At 36.8% G+C, this 17,603-nt stretch overlaps 1 protein-coding gene across 1 annotated transcript; it reads left to right on the forward strand.

Moving 5' to 3' along the window:
* Positions 1-11,268: 11,268 nt before the first annotated feature.
* On the forward strand, positions 11,269-13,992 carry LOC127075932 (remorin). The gene is made up of 5 exons (XM_051017453.1): positions 11,269-11,641; positions 12,737-12,787; positions 12,868-12,955; positions 13,214-13,295; positions 13,532-13,992. The coding sequence occupies exons 1-5, from the start codon at positions 11,434-11,436 to the stop codon at positions 13,724-13,726; spliced, it is 624 nt and encodes a 207-aa protein (XP_050873410.1). The 5' UTR covers positions 11,269-11,433; the 3' UTR covers positions 13,727-13,992.
* The last annotated feature ends 3,611 nt before the right edge of the window (positions 13,993-17,603 follow it).

Below are 17,603 nucleotides of genomic sequence, written 5' to 3' on the forward strand. Positions count from 1 at the left end.
TTGATGTTGCTCCTTCATTTGAGCTTGATCATTTGTTCTTGTTGGCTAACACTTGCTGTTTTGTAGGTTGAGGATAATTCATTTGTGTTTGCCTTAGGGCTTACTCATTGTGCATATTGATTTATTTGTCTGTTTGATAGTGACTGTTGACTATTGTCTGAGTATTGTACTGATTGGTTTAGCTGTTTCCACAGGTACCTAAGTTGCTTTAAGTTCATTTGAACTTTGCTTTGCTTGCTTGTGGTTGGCATACCACTTAGGTATAATCCCTTAATCTTCATGTAGGCTTGAAGACCTGTCATGTTACTTTGGCAGGCACCTGTCTGAAGCCCTCCTTAAGAGGCAATGTTTGTGGTTGTTTAATTTTGTGCCAAGCAGGTTAAGTCCTCTTAAGAGGCAATTGACAGATAAAAGGGATGTGCAATCCATCCCCTGCTATTCAGTTGTGTCATTCATCCTGCTCACACCATGTGTTGATGCACTTTGAATAAAAACCCAAAATCTTGTCCATAGAGTCAGTCATTTGTGGAGAAGAGTTCCTACATTCTGAACTCCCACACTTTCTATTTGATTCAAGCTCTCCCAGGCCAGGGATAAGAGCTATGAGGCATAACCCTCATCTCCATTTCATTTGTTTCACCCTAACTCTCAATGTTAGGGTTAAGAGCTAAAAGCACCCCATTCCAGTTGGCTTGTTTCTACAGCCTAGCCTTGTATGAGCCATTTGTTTGCATATAGTGTGTGTGCTTGCTCTTTTGTGAATGCTTGTTTGCTGTTTATTTGCTGTTTCAACTTGCTGCCTGTGCGAGTTAGGATCTGTTAGATACCTCAACCTAGGACCATTGTGGATTACATGATAACTATTAGGCTCGAGTCAGTCTCCCTTTTAGTTTGTCATTTCCCAGTCTCTGGTTAGGAGAAAGTTTCTCCCCTGTTAAGGGGAACTACGTTGCCCTGATCCTCATACCAAATGAGGTACGTAGGCAGGAGATCGTGCGAGATCTCTTCGGGCACCCTTTTCCTTTTTTATGTGTGTTTGCTTGACAGCTAGCAGGCTCGAGTACCAGACTCCCTGTTAGTTTGTTTGTTCAACTTCTTTATTGCTTTTGACGACTCAGCGTCCGGTTAACCTCTTGTTTGCTTGGAGTCTGACGTAAGTCCAGCGATTGGCAGTCGGTTTCCTGTGTTTGTTTGTGTGGAGTCTGACGTAAGTCCAGTGATTGGCGGTCGGTTTCCTGTGGGTGTTTGTGTGCTTGGAGTCTGATGTAAGTCCAGCGATTGGCATTCGGTTTCCTTGTTTGTGTTTGTTGTTTGTAGTCGGACGTAAGACCAGCCATTGGCAGTTTGTTTCCATTTGTGTGTTTGTTTTGACGTCTCAGCGTCTGTGCGTGTGTTTTGTTTCGGCGTGCGTTAGCCGAACTACGGTAGCTCTGATTCTCATTCCAGATGAGATACGTAGGCATGGGATGCGATATCCTAGCGAGCCCGTTCCCCATTTCCCCGAACTACGTCGACTCTGATGTTTGTTTCTGACAAACTACGTAGGCCCAGGATGCGACATCCTGCCGAGTTCGCTTCCGTCTTCTTCCATCTGTGTTTTATTCCAGTGTGTGTGCATTCTTTGAGCAGTTATTCAGCAACCTTATTCTATTCTTTTTGAGCGTGGATACCGTCGAGTACGACGAACGTGAGGGGTGCTAATACCTTCCCCTTGCGTAACCGACTCCCGTACCTTGTAATCTCCGGTCGTAAGACCATTTCCTTTCCAGGTTTACTTCGAGCGTTTCCTTTCCCTCTTTTGGGATAAATAACGCATGGTGGCGGCTCTGTTTGTTTGTTTTTCCCGCCGGTTGTTTTTCGCGAATGCGACACTTAGTTCGTTAATATATTCAGAGAGCGCGACGGCAACATCGTTGCCCTTTAACCCATATTGGGCTTCAGCTTCCACAATAGACAACTTTGGAAAACTAGTACAATCACTAGGAGGAATATGGTATTTTCATCTATAGTATGCTTCATCTTTGACCAATAACTCTTTCCAAGTCATGAGATAGCTAATGGATGAAAGCAACCATGATATGGTTCACACTATTACACAACATATATGCAACATGTTTACCCCACTTCTGGAAAACAGGACTAGAAGTTATCAATAATTAACTCATCAAATGGGTAGGATTGCTAATTTTTTGGGGGCGCCACCAGTTCCACCAACTCTAATGCCTAACATTCCCCAGGGGGTTAACCCTTCGACCAAGTCTTGAGACAAGCCCGATAAAACAACATGGGGGTACAAGATAACATCACCAACATCGTTGAACATGTTTTGGTCCAGAATGGCCTCAACATAGGCCAAACTATATATCCTTATTGTCAGAGTATGTAAGGTAAGCTGAATTACCTAGGGGTTAGAAAGTCCTAAAATTCATCAAGTTCGCTGGCGACACTAGTGAGTCCACCATTGAACATGTTTCCTGATATCAGACTGAGGTTTGTGATTTAGCCAACAATGAGAATTTGAAAATCAAGTATTTTCTAAACTCCTTGACAAAGAACGCTTTCACATGGTTCACCACCCTTCCCCAAACTCCATCTTTACGTGTGCCCAACTAGAAAGGTTCTTTCACGAGCAGTTTTACATTGGGAAATATAAGATTAGCCTTAAGGAATTAGCCAGTGTAAAGACAAATGTGGCTGAAAGCATTGACAATTACCTCAATAAGTTCAGAAACTTGAAAGTGATGTGTTTTACTAAAGTTCCAGAACATGAGTTAGTTGAACTAGCAACAGGGGGTCTCGACTACTCCATTAGGAAGATGTTAGACACACAATACTTAAGAGACATGACCCAGTTGGCTGATAGAATTCGGCAAGTCGAACGGTTGAAAGTCGAAAAAGTGAGAACTTCTAAGTTCAGCAAAAAGACAGTAGCTTATGTCAAAGTCGACAACATAGGAAACTCATTCAACTTTGAGTACGAGTATATAGAGGAAAATGAGGTCAATATGGTCAAACTAAAGCCAGGGCCTCCCTATACATGCAAGATGCTAAAACCCTCAAACTGGAAGAATCTCAGAGCCTAAAAATGAAAATTTTGTTGCTAGAACATATACCTCTGACATTACTAAGTGTTACAAAATCTTTGATCTGCTGGTTGCTGATGGACAAATCGTTGTCCCAAAAAAGGGACTAAAGTCCCTTTGTTAGAATAGAGAAAGAAGAAAGGTTTTTGTAAATTCCATAATTTTTTGGATTATAATACTTCTCAATGTGTGCTTTTCAGGGACCTGGTGCAAAATTCTCTCAAAGATGGCAGACTCAAATTTGCCGACAAGCAAAAACCACGCCCGGGGGAGGATAATGAAACAAAAGCTGATGCTTTCTTTATCGAACCAGTGGACATCATGGTCGTCAACACTGTCACCAATGTTGGGGCTGGGGATAACAAACTAAACGACGATGATAAAACTACAAAGGCCTATTCTAAAGCTGAAGAGGAGCTGGTTGATTTCCTGAATCGGTGCAAGTTGAAATATTTGGAGGTAGTGTTGTGTCCCAAGATGCAACTCTGTGTTCGACAAGGAAACTGATAAAGAGCTGGAGAGGGTCGGTCCCTATCAAACCAAGAAGTTTGTATGAGAGGATAAACCCAAGGAACCTTCCTCCAACAAAGGTAAAAGTCCAACTAAGTTCCAGGGTAGGACTTTTGTCCTTACTTCAAATGTGTCTCCCAGAGAATGGCTATGCTCTGCTCGGAAATCATAAACTGGTGGGGGCAAATGGAAAGTTGTGAATGTTGATGTCGACGCCTCATATCGAGATAACTCTCAAGTCTCGAAGAAATACTCTTATGTCTCTCAGAACTACATGGGAAAACCCCCATGACCAGGACTCACTAGAGGAGGCACCAGTGAAATAAGAAGGTTGCACGAGAGGCTAGAAGTTCCAGCGGAAGTGATAGCGTTCGATCTGTCGATGAAGGGAGAAATAATTGATGGCAAATCAAGCAAAGGTCGTTTCCCCCTTTATCACCCATAAAAGAGGAGAAAGTAACAGACAAGGCAGTCGAAGGCGCTGAGATGGAGACAGATAACTTCGATTCATTATGTAATAGCACAGAGGTTCAGTGAATAAATACCGTGCCATTTTTGAAAGGCCAGACATGGCAATGCAACAATATATGAAGCCTTTATACATAAGGGCCAAGCTAAATGGTGTGGGGATCAATAAGGTGTTGATCCATTATGGGGCATGTGTTAATGTTATGCCTCAATCCCTCTTGGGAAAAATAGGCAAATATGGCACGAATTTCGCATGTAATAATATGGTATTGTCCAATTATGGGGGCAAAACCAACAAAACTTTAGGGGTAATCGAAGTCGACGTAGTGGTGGGAACCACCACAAGGCCAACACTGTTTGTGGGGTTGTCTAAACCATCGAAGCGGATCAAATTTTTTCCAGGGAGGATGTCAATCACATCGACATGCTCAACTTTGACAAAAAACTGGCTAACATTCTGCCATGTAGACTTGTCGGAGGAGGGTATAACTTAGAGGAGCATGAAGTAAGCTACAAGGTGAACCTACACCCTCAATACAGGTTGACCCGGGAACACAAAACTGTCGAAGGATATAACCGATGGTCGGAATCTGATGGTGATCATGATTGAGTCAGGCACGTTGGCTCGGATTTCTTCCTATGTGGCTGAAAATAAAATATTGGCGGCCTTGGAGGCTAAATCTCAACAAATACTAGTTGTCGAAGCCATTAATCCCGAAAACCCTTTGGTACACAAATATGGATTTACTGGCCAAACAACAACTTTAGAAAGTCGGAGGCTAGATTGCATCTATGGTGACGAGCCTTTGGGGTTCGAGAAGGACCCAATGAACCTGACCATGAAAATGCAGGCGCGAGATCCGTTTGAGGAGGTAAACTTGGGAGATGGGATGACGAAGATGCCGACATACATTAGTGCCATAATTGACCCACACTTTAAAGCAGAAGTGATCAAGGTATTGAAAGAATTCAGAGATTATTTTTCTTGGGACTATGATGAAATGCATGGGCTCAACTGTGAACTAGTCGAACTAAAGTTACCGATCAGACCTGACAAGAAACTAGTGAAGCAGACTCCACAGAGGTTCATGCCTGAAATCATGTCGATGATCAAAGATGATATGGAAAGGTTTCTCTAGAACAAGTTCATCAGACCTTTTAGGTATGTCAAATGGCTTGCTAATATTGTTCTAGTTAATAAGAAAAATGGCACCCTTAGAGTTTGTATAGACTTTAGAGATCTTAATGCTGCTACTCCCAAAGACGAATATCAAATGCCAATGGCTAAGATGTTGGTCGATTCCGCAACTAGATTCAAATAACTATGTCTCCTCGATGGATACTCTGGTTACAACCACATTTTCATTGCAAAATGGAGTTTTGGTGCCCGTGGGCCTTGGGCAAGTACAAATGGGTAATGATGCCTTTTAGTTTAAAGAATGATTATGCTACTTACCAGAGATTAATGAACTAAATGTTTCATGATTTCATTGAAACGTTTATGCAAGTGTACATCGACGACATTATCATCAAATCTTCATCTAAGGATGGTCATCTGACCACCTTCGACGATCGTTCGAAAGGATGAGGAAGCATATGCTTAAAATGAACCCGTTAAATCTGCTTTTTGTGTTCATGCAGTGGACTTTCTTGGATTTGTCGTCCATAAGAAGGGCATAAAGATAAACTCAAACAAGACAAAAGCCATACAAAATACTGAGTCTCCAACTAACAAGAAACAACTTTAGTCCTTGTTAGGAAAAATCAACTTTCTGAGAAGATTTATCTTAAATCTAAGTGGCAAGACAAAAGTATTCTCACCACGGTTACAATTAAAGAAAGAATAAGGTTTTAGGTGGGGACCAGAACATCAACAAGCCTTCAATGAGATTAAGAGGTACTTGTCGAAACCTCCAACGTTATTACCTCCCATGAGGAACAAAGCCATGAAGTTCTACGTTTCTACATCTGACTCGACAATTTGGAGTATGTTAGCCCAAGAAGACGATGATGGCGTGGAAAGAGCCATTTATTATTTAAGTCAAATCATGAGTGATGCTGAGACTAGATACACTATTATGGAAAAATTATGTTTATCTTTATACTTTTCTTGTACCAAACTCAAGCATTATATAAATTTTTTATATGTATTTGTTTATTCACACTTCGACATGATTAAGTACATGTTGTCGAAACCAATTTTACATAGTAGAGTTGGAAAATGGGCATTAGCCCTTACCGAATATTCTTTAACTTATGTGCCTTTAAAGGCCATGAAAGGCCAAATTGTTGCTGATTTCCTAGTAGATCATGCAGTAATGGAAATATCTCAAAATTATGTCGAGTTCCCAACATGGAAACTATATTTTGATGGTTCCACCCATTCAAAAGGAACGAGCGTAGGGATTTTCATCATGTCCCCGAAAGGAATTCCTACCATGTATAAGTTTAAAATCAATGGCTATTGTTCTAACAATGAGGCTGAATACGAAGCCTTGATTATAGATCTTACCATATTATTAGACTTAGGGGAAACCAGAGTCGAGATCAAAGGTGAATCCGAACTAGTAATAAAGAAATTAACAAAGGAATAAAAATGTATTAAAGATAACCTATTAATATGCTTCGTCAAGGCAAATTCAATGCTTAAAGGATTTGAAACTATAGATATTGAACATGTGCCACGAATACGTAACCAAGAGGCCAATGATTTGGGCCAGGTAGCTTCATGCTACAAGGTAGCTAAGGAAAAATTAAAGAAATTGACTGAAGTGACAGACAAAATGGTGTCAACTAGCGTCATTCAACCATAATTGTCAACGCCAAAACTAGTGAGGACAGAGGAGTTGCCAGAATTTTTTGAAATTTCTGAAACTTTTGCCATCAATAACATAGCAAATGACTATTGGCGAAGAGAGGTTGTTGAGTTCCTTAGAAACTTGATATGAATAATATATCAAAAAACAAAATACAAGGTGTTAAGTTACATCATCATTAGAAACTAGTTGTTTAAAAAGACTCCACAAGAGGTGGTGTTCAAATGCATTAGCGAAAGCAAAACCTACTTTGCAATTTTTGAAACTCGCAGAGGATGGTGTGGCGCTCACCAAGGAGGCCAAAAAATGAAATGGTTGTTGTGTCGACAGCGGGTATATTGGCCCACCATGTTGAAAGACTGCATCGAGTTCGCTCGAGGATGTCAAGAGTGCCAAAAGCATGGAGGGATATAACATGTGTCTGCCAGCGAATTACATTCAATTATCAAGCCATGGCCATTTCGGGGATGGGCGTTATACCTAATAGGTGAGATCAAGTCGGCGTCCTCTAAAAGCCATAGATATGTCCTCGTGAGCATTGATTATTTTACAAAATGGGTCAAGGCGGTACCTTTAATCAATGTCGATTAAGATACGGTGATTGACTTTATACAAAGTCACACCATGTGTAGATATGGAACTCCTGAAACCATAAAAACTGACCAACGTTCAGTATTTATAGGCAGAAAGGTGATGGAATTTGCTGCAGAGACAGGGATCAAAATTTTGACGTCGACCCCCTATTATGCACAAGCTAATGGCCAAGTAGAAGCTGCAAACAAAGTTATTATAAGTTTGACAAAAAAATCACATAGGCTAGAAGCCAAGAAGTTGGCATACAACTTTGGACCAAACACTTTGGGCTTATAGAACTTCGCCCAAGAAGGCCACCAACGCTACACCCTTTCGACTCATGTTTGGCCATGATGCAATTTTGCCTACAGAGATATGCTTACAATATGTAAGAATCCAAAGGCAAAATGAAATCCCATCTGATCATTTTTGGAGTATGATGATGGATGAGTTGGTCGACCTAGACGAAGAAAGATTATTCGCTCTAGATTCCTTGATGAGGCAAAAGAAGATAATAGTCGAAACTTATAATAAAAATGTCAAGCCCAAAGTCTTCTCAGTTGGAGATTATGTCTGGAAGGTTATACTTCCTCTCGACAAGAAGGATAGAACCTTGGGAAAATGGTCACCCAATCAGGAAGGACCTTTCAAAGTTAGTCAAGTTTTTTCCAATAATGTATACTAAATGGAAGAGTTAAACTTTGATAATCGAACATTATAAATAAATGAGAAATACTTAAAAAGGTATAGGTCTATACTTAAGGAAATTAAGATTACAAGGGGGAAATAATACTTAAATATTATTGATTTGGCCATATGGCGAAATTAAAAAAATGCCAAAAAATGGCAGATACTACAAGGCCAAAAAATAAAGGGAAGAGAGGAGACATTACAAAGTTCAACCTATATTTTCAATTACATAATTCATATTTTTTTATACTCAAGTAGTACTCTGAATGAAATACTTTTGTACCTAAGCTGATGCATTCTGAGAAGCTATTTCATCCATTACAATCAGGCTTCTGCCTTATGAGAAGATATCAACCAGATAGTAACCAGGCGTCTGCATTTCTGAAAGAGAGTAACAACCATGCTTTTGCCTTATGGGAATTTATTTCTTTCATGCTGATTGAAACTTTTATATGTGTTAAGATTATTTTAAGTCTTAAATTCAGGGGTAGCTTGCAAATATAACTTTGACATTCTAAGTTGAAAAATAATTTTTAACAATATAAAATTCACGGGGAGCTTACAAACCTCGCTCATATATTTTTATGTGATTAAACCAAGTAAAAATTATTCATTAAAATACATGAATTTGTCATCATCAAATAGGGAGAGATTGTTAGAACAAGATTTGGTTCTACATCTGGAGTTTAGTTTGATGATAACAATGTATTGTTTCTTAGAGAATAATTTTGTACATTAATGGTATTTATCTAGTGTATATCTCTTGCTAACAAGTTCTGACTCTGAAGCAATGACGCGTGACGTCATCAGATTCTGAAATCAACACACTCTGACTTTGAGGAGATACAAATGCTTTACAAATGCTATCAAGTTCTAGAAAGCTCTTAGGCAATGGTTTTGATGAATGTTCATGTTAAACCTTCTGACTGTGACTCTGATTGAAAAGCCTCTAAAGGTTTTTCTGCCTTCAAGATTTCACGCTTAAGTTCTGAAGAACAAGATCTAAAGACTCTGAAGACCAGGTTCTAAGGAATTGTGTCAAGACTCTGAAGACCAAGGTTCTGTTAACTTGTCTCTTGATCCTTCTAAGCATACTTCAACATCATTTTATCAGAATCCTATGAAGATGAGAAAATAAGATCAAAAGGTTTTGCGTCAGGAAAATAATACATAGTACAAGGTCAACCTTTCCTCCATTACGCTGATTTTGTGGGCTAAGGATAGTATTATTGTACCATTTTTCCTCATATATGAAAAATATTATGAAAGAGACAACTGAAACTCAGTATTCCAATTCTACCCTTCAACGGTTCTTTTATATGCTTATATAAAGAATACTTGAAGATTAGAAGATGCTGCTAATTTACTGTGCTCACAACTATGCTATTACACACGTTCTTGCTGAAATCATATTATTTATGTGTATAGTTGTATAAACACACAAGAGTTTTTACTCGTTACTGTGTGAGAAATATTCATTGTATTAACTTGTATTAATCTACTTTCTTATAAGCATTCTTTGTAAACACAACTTGTAAATCTCAAATTTGTTTGAGTGGTTTTCCTTGAGTGACTAGGTTTTAGTCAGATAAACTCAAGTAGACAATGACGATTTGTCTTTGTGGTGTATGTAATCATGTTTTGGTTATAATGGATTAAGTCCTTCTTGAGAAGGCGAAATCACCTTGGTAGGGTGGACTGGAGGTAGCTTCGTTAATAGTGAACTAGTATAAAAATAATTGTTTGTGTTTTTGCTTTATTGAAATGGTTTTGAAAATGTTTTTGTTTTTAGAAACTCAATTCAAACCCTCATTTCTTGTATTTCTTGCCACCTTCATATCTGAGAGAAATTGGATGGTCGAAAAGGTGATGAGCTCCTCGACAACATTCGTTTAGAATATTTGATTTTGATAATTTAAAATATTAATTCTTTAGTTAATATATAGATATTTGATTTCAATGTTATTTAAATATATATATATATATATATATATATATATATATATATATATATATATATATATATATATATATATATATATAATTTTTAATGTTTATTAGAATTCAGATATATCACGAATTTGAGAAAATGATACTATATTTCAATTTAAAATTCCATTGTGTTGTCTAATTATCTTAGATATTTGAGTTCAATGTTATTTAAAATATTTAAAAATATATATATATATATTAAAAAAAATATTAATTTAATTTATTATTTTTAATATTTATTAGAATTCAGATATATCACGAATTTGAGAAAATGGTACTATATTTCAATTTAAAAATCCATTGTGTTTTCTAATTATCTTAGAGAATGAATGTAAGAGATCTTGTAGGTCTTATTCCGAGATCTTCAAAGTTTCTTCAATTATGATTGTGTGCATCTCCAAACCGTACACTCTTGATCGACCTTAATTAGGAGATTCGAGTAACTCTATCTCATATAATTTGAAATCTAGCTCGTCTAAAACCTATATAAATAGTTTCTTATATTTTTATATAATATTAATATAATATTTTACAATTGTGATACTTAATAATCGATCTAAATTAAATCTCTTCAAATTAGATTGAATTGATTTTAAAGAGTCGGTCAAAAAGATAATTATATTTTTTTAATCAAATAGTTACTTTTTTTCGAGAACACCCGCTTAATCCTACCTAATATTTTTTTTTGATAATACCTAATAAATACTTATATTCCCAAACATATTTATGTGAATCTTATATTATAAATAAAATAAAAGATACAAAGATCTCATTAAAATAGTACCACGACCAACCATGAATTATTCATAATTTTGTCGACATTATCAAAATCTCCTTGAAACATGGTCCCACGTTAACACAATGGAACCCACCATACCGAAGAAGAGGTAGTAGTAGAAGGCGACGTTGTCCACCACCTCGCCATGCATATTCACATTTTTCAATAACACGTGGCACAATCCCATTCATTTATTACCTATTACCTTGTCGGCATTCTATCTCCACCGCACGATTAAATCAACGACTCTAAATCTCCCAATACCCGCGAAAATGAAAAACACGGTACTCACAAACACACACAGACAACACGGTCTCACTTTTAAATAAAATTAAAAAAAAAAAAAAAAAGACACTCTTTTAAGGTGAAAAGCCACACACACCTTCTTTGTTCATCTTAACGTTGCTACAAATACGTTGTTTTGTTCTTGTTCTTTTCAGATAACCAACCTTAACTTCTTCTAACTCTCTCTTTATATTATTTTATTTTTTTAATTAATTTTACCAAACCAAACTCCGAACCTATGGCTGAGCTCCAAGCCAAAGAAGAAACAGTTCCAGTTCCAGCTCCAGCTCCAGCTCCGGTCCCGACTCCGGCTCCAGCTCCGGTTCCGGCGGCACCCCCGCTAGCTGAGGCGCCGCCGCTTGATGTTGCTGATAAGAAAGCGGCTGCACTGCCACCACCGCCTGCGGCGGAGGAAACCAAGGCTCTTGTTGTTGTGGATAATGAGAGTGAGTTTGTGTTCTCTTTTTTCCTTCCACCCATGTTTAAATTTTCAATCTTTTGGCTTTTAAAAATCATGGGTTATCGTCAAAATTCAATTTTTATAATTGAATAGTGTTAAAATTGATGAAACTATGGTTCTTTTCTATGTTTTTAATAATTAATGTTTATACTATAGTAATTGTTTAAAGCATGCTTTTTTTCTTCTTCTTGTTTGATGTTTTATCCAATGTTTTTATTCATGAGATGGAAGAGTTCTACTTTTATTTATTTAATGGGATTTTTATGATTTTCAATTTTCATCGTTTGTTTGAGAACTTTTGTTTATGAATTGAGAAAGTTTTCAATTTTAAGTAATCCACTTTCCCCTTTCTCTCAATTTTTCAAATGCTTAGTTCATATCTTCAATCAATGATCTGTCATTAGGTGTGGTTTGCAATTATTAGTTATGGTCTTGGATGCTTTCTATGATGTGACTTGTTTGTTAAAATGGGTAGGGTACCTCATCTTCCTTACCTTCCAAAAGTGTGTTTGACTCTTTCTATTTTCATTATAGAAACATAAATAATTGCTCTCTCCTTTATTCAATGCATTTTGGAGTGAATATCTAGTTACCTATAGTTTTTGGTCCTCAAGCTAACTAAATTGATATTTACTATAATGAAATTGAGTTATTTATTTGTCTCTTTAATTCAATTTAGTTGATAGATGCAATCACATTTGATTATATCATGCATATTCGAATTCGCACATCTTATTAGTCAATAAATAATTTCTCCATTGTCCCAATTAAAATGATTTTCATTAGCACCTCAAATTGTTTATAAATTAGTATTGTCCCCCATGTTGCAAGGAAAAGTTTTTTTCTTTATGTAAATGATGCTTTGATTTATAGGAAAAGTTATTCTAATCATTTATCATGTCTCACTAGCATCTTTAATTCAACTTATTGAACAAAATAAGAAAGTGAGCATCTATTTAGAATCCAATAAAGAAAGAAATTACCCTAAAGATCATTGCTTTTCTTTATCATTTTTCTATTAATGCAATTAATTACCCTAAAGATCATCACTTTTCTTTACCATTTTTCTTTTGGTATACAGAAACACCTGATCCTGTTAAAAAGAAAGTCTCAGGAGGATCCCTTGATAGAGGTTACTATTGTCTTTTCAACTTATGCAAACATTTCGATAACTTGTCCTGTTTTCATCTTATGAATTTCTATGGTCTCCAGATATTGCTCTTGCCGGAATAGAGAAAGAGAAAAGATTATCTAATGTGAAGGCATGGGAAGAAAGTGAAAAATCTAAAGCAGATAATAAGTAAGAATTTATTTTCATCTGTTTTAAATATTTCTACAAAACATACCAAAAACTAAGGTCAAAAACGACTAAACGGTATTGGAATGTGCGATATCAATAACATTATTTACCGTTTTTATGATGAAAAAGAAATTGTGGTTAACTCATACCGCAACAACTGCAATCAATATCGCAACATCTATACCGAAGCTGCAAAATCTTTTACGTTACAGCAAGTTTAGTATCCTAAAACTTAGGAATTATTGTATTTTTTAACAGAGCACAAAAGCAGCTATCTACTGTTTCTGCTTGGGAAAACAGCAAGAAAGCAGCTCTTGAAGCTAGACTCAGAAAAATGGAGGTAATAGTTAATCTGTTTTTTTCAATTATTTATTAGAGTTAATTAATATTGATTATAATGCATGTTGGTGCATTACATGTCATAATAATAATATACATGATATGGTATATGCTTTTATTGACAGCAAAAAGTTAATGATGTTTTTTCTTTGTTCTTGTCGTATAGTATCAATTACTACTCTTTTGCTTTTGTCAAATAGTATCAAATTAAATTATTTATTTTGGACACTTTGGCAGGAACAATTGGAGAAAAAGAAAGCAGAATATGGCGAGAGAATGAAGAACAAAATAGCTATGATTCATAAACAAGCAGAGGAGAAGAGAGCAATGGTTGAAGCAAAACGCGGTGAAGAAAATCTGAAAGCAGAGGAAATAGCTGCAAAGCATCGTGCAACTGGAACTGTTCCAAAGAAACTTCTTGGATGCTTTTGAAATGACGGCATTATCAATTATGAAATTTTGTCTATATTGTTGTTGTTATTGTTATTCTTGTTGTTTGTTTTTTGTGTTGTTTGTGTATGTGTGTATGAAAAGTAATGGAAAAGTGAGAATAGATTGGAGGAACATGTTGGACAGACAGGTCAGAGGATCTTTTGTTTAGTTGGAGGATCCAATGTCATTTGTTTATTTGTTATTATTGAGGAAATCTGAATGTATTTTAATGTATGCTAGTAAAGCTAATTTCAAAAGCGACTGAACCAATTTGTTGAAGCTAATCCATTGAAATATTGGAGGTATTGGAGGAGGTTGTAACAGACCAGCAGAAGATAAAGTTTGATATTTATTCAATTGAAAATTTTCACAAGTGGCCACATATTGTTTTATGTCTTTTTCATTCCTTCCCAATAAATGATGTCTGGAATTCTCTTGTATGTCTGAAAAATCTAGAATGTCCCCCTAAAATTGAACTATGAAGTCGGAAAAGCCTTTGGGTAGCACCAATCTCCCTTTAAAAAGTAGTTTGGTGTCTGTAAAAGTGTAGTCGGGGTGAGAATTAACATCTCTCAGTAAGTCTATAAATTTCAGTTTCCCATTCTTCTATTGTTGAGAAAATGATCTTATAATTAAAAAGTATAATTGATTTTTTGATCGACAAAAAATTCATAAGGATAGAAAAGAAGAAAACAATAAGAACATAAAGAAATTGATTATAAACCGTTATTCTTTATTTTCTCTTGGAAACAAGATTATAAGTGTTACAGAGTAGCAAATAATCTCTCTCACCCAAATTAGGATTTGAATTATGCAATGATGAGAGACTAGTATGATATTTATGATAAAACTAACATATTCAACTAATAGACTTTTACACACATGTTCATTATACAAATTAACTTAGAGAACAATCTAACTTAAATAATTGGGCATAACAAACAGGCCTAATTCGACATGCTAACAATCCTAGCATGCTTCGAGTACAACATGTGAACAAACTTCGACAACATGCTAATGATCCTGTCGGATTGTCGAACCAAGAAGCTACCATTTGATCATACCAGAGTTCGATCTAATATCTCACAAATCTTCATCTTGGAACAAACTCTATAACATCAAGGAAACAAACTAGCTTTCTTCATGCAGCTTTATCAACTGCATACAATGGCTATCATGAAGAGATTTCATCTCATCATCCATGACCTTCAGTCATCCAGTCTTATTTTGACTCCTCGTGACTTCCTTATAGTCTCTAGGTTTTTCATCTAGGACCTCACTTGCAGAGATTAAGGCATAAGCTATGAGATATGCATACCCAAGTCTTTGAGGTGGCTTGATGATTCTTCTCGGCCTATCTCTTGCCAACAGGTAGTCATCTACAGTTTCCTCATATTTCTCAGTATCTTTAACATCTTGTGCTGCTTCTTCAACTTGATTTGGGATACATAATTCAGCATCAACATGCTCCACCTCAACATAAATCTCTTCTTGTTTCATCTCTTTTTCAGATGTCTATGCACTTCGACTAACGTCATCAGTTTTCTTGAAAGTCATCTCAGCTTCATTGAAAACTACATCTCGACTGGTGATATACCTCTTGTGACCTAGAACACCTTCTTTAACACATCCCTAGTCAACATGCATCTAACACCTTCTTTATCAGATGTTGTTGTCGAAACAGCCTCTACCTAAAACACCTTCTTTAACCCAGCCCTAGTCAACATGCATCTAACTTTCTAAAATGGTTTGATTAGACCTTACAGCCAAACTATTTTGTTGGGGAGTACCCACAGTAGATTTGTGCCTTGCAATACTAGAGGCTGCACAAAAACTGTCAAACGCCTTATTGCAAAATTCAAGGCTATTATCGGTTCTTAACCTCTTGACCTTCCTGCCAGTCTAATTTTCGACTAGAGTCTTTCAACTTTTAAATTTCTCAAAAGTTTCATCCTTAGTCTTCTAGATGAATACCCATAACTTTCTGGAATAATCATCAACTATGGATAGAAAATACTTTTCTCTTGAATGTGATGGGCATCTTGCAGGCCCCCAAAGATCAACATGGATATAATCAAGGGATCCATGTGTTCTTTGTTTTCCTTGATTGAACTTCACTTTGCAAGATTTTCCAATTACAAATGGTTCACAAAACTCCAGCTTTTCGATTGTCTCCACCAACTAGATTTTGTTTCCCCAATTCGGCCAGACCCCTTTCACTAACACGACCCAATCTAATGTGCCAAATTTCTATCTTCGATAAAGGTTTCGTGGATGCAACATTTGCACAACCATTGATAACTTCAACCTCAAGGGTATATAAGCCTTGTTTCTTCACGCCTCTTAAGACTTCCTTCGACCCCTTCATCACTTTTAAAATACTTTTCTCTCCTTGGAAAACATATCTTTTCTTGTCGAATTCACCAAGAGAAATCAAATTTATCTTCAAATTAGGTACATACCTGACTTTAGTCAACAACCTTATTGACTAATCAAGGAGCTTGAATCTCACAGATCCAACACTTGCAATCTTGCAAGCTTTATTGTTTCCAAGCAATACAAATCCACCATCTTAACCACACAGTTCCTCTAACAAGTCTTTGTTTGGAGTCATGTGCCAAGTGCAACCTGAATCCATAGTCCACTATTTACTTGAGTCGCTGCTTGAAACTACAAGAATGTCATATGAGTCGAAATCATCTTGAACAATGTTTGTGTTACCATTATCATTACCTTCATGATCTTTTAGGCGTTCTGGGCACACTTTTCTTGTATGAACCTCTTTCTTACAGTGATAACATTGAATACCATATGCATTACCACTATAAGACTTCAGTTGACTTTCACTCTTCTTCTTGTCGAACTTGTCATCTCTCTTTGTGAATTTCACCTTAACCGACAAGTCTTCACCAGTCGAAGATGGCTTGTGCTCCTTTCATTCATTCAAATCCTTAGAATATAAGGCTGGTTGAACTTCTTTAAAGGTCAGACACTCTCTTCCATACAAGAGAGTTTCATTGAAGTGAGCATGTGATCTGGGCAAAGCACACAACAACAACAATGCTTGATCTTCATCCTCGATCTTGACATTAATATTTTCAAGATCAAGAATCAACTTGTTGAACATATCCAACTGCTCATCCAGAACTTTGTTTTCACTCATCTTGAATGAATACAAAGCTTGCTTCAGGTAGAGGTGATTGGCCAACGATTTGGTCATGTATAAACTTTCGAGTTTAACCCATAAACCCAACGTCGTCGTCTCCTTCGAAACCTATCGAAGAACCTTATCACCAAGGCTCAATAAGATGACATTGTGGGCTTTCTCTACCATAATCATTTTTTCTTTATCCGTTAATGAAGCGTTCATAGCTTCGGCTCCCTTCAACGCTTCTAAACAACCCTGCTGAACTAGTATGGCTTTCATCTTTAAGCGCTACAGATCGAAATCGTCCACTCCAGTGAACTTTTCAATCTCATACTTTGTTGACGGCATCTTCCCCAGGCTCACCGCACTAATTTTTTTATGAAAAAGATATCATAATGACAAAGTGCCATACCCCAAAATTTGCCCATTAATATTTCAAGACATTTTTCAGGGCACTCCGACTCATTTTTATGACACTGATCTCAAAGGAACAAAGGCCCAGCTCACGAATGGCCCAATCCAGAAAATGGCCCAAACTGGCCTGTTCGCTACGCGTTCGCTACACGCTCGCCTAGCGAACGTTCGCTACACGTTCGCTACACGCTCGCCTAGCGAAGCTGACAGACAACAGAAAATTTCGGGCTTCATTCTGAGCCCATTAGGTCATGAAAAAGAGCATTATAAATACCAGCACTTCAGTAATGAAAAGGGGAGAACGAAAAAGGACGA

Source organism: Lathyrus oleraceus, chromosome 4 (genome assembly GCF_024323335.1).
Source record: "Lathyrus oleraceus cultivar Zhongwan6 chromosome 4, CAAS_Psat_ZW6_1.0, whole genome shotgun sequence".
In the NCBI taxonomy this organism is placed as follows: Eukaryota; Viridiplantae; Streptophyta; class Magnoliopsida; order Fabales; family Fabaceae; genus Lathyrus; species Lathyrus oleraceus.

Excerpts from the sequence above, each read along its gene's own strand:
- LOC127075932 (XM_051017453.1), top strand. The coding sequence starts at position 11,434 with ATGGCTGAGCTCCAAGCCAAAGAAGAAACAGTTCCAGTTCCAGCTCCA. Across the intron at positions 11,642-12,736 it reads TGTTGTTGTGGATAATGAGA|AAACACCTGATCCTGTTAAA; the intron begins GTGAGTTTGTGT and ends TTTGGTATACAG. Across the intron at positions 12,788-12,867 it reads AGGAGGATCCCTTGATAGAG|ATATTGCTCTTGCCGGAATA; the intron begins GTTACTATTGTC and ends TATGGTCTCCAG.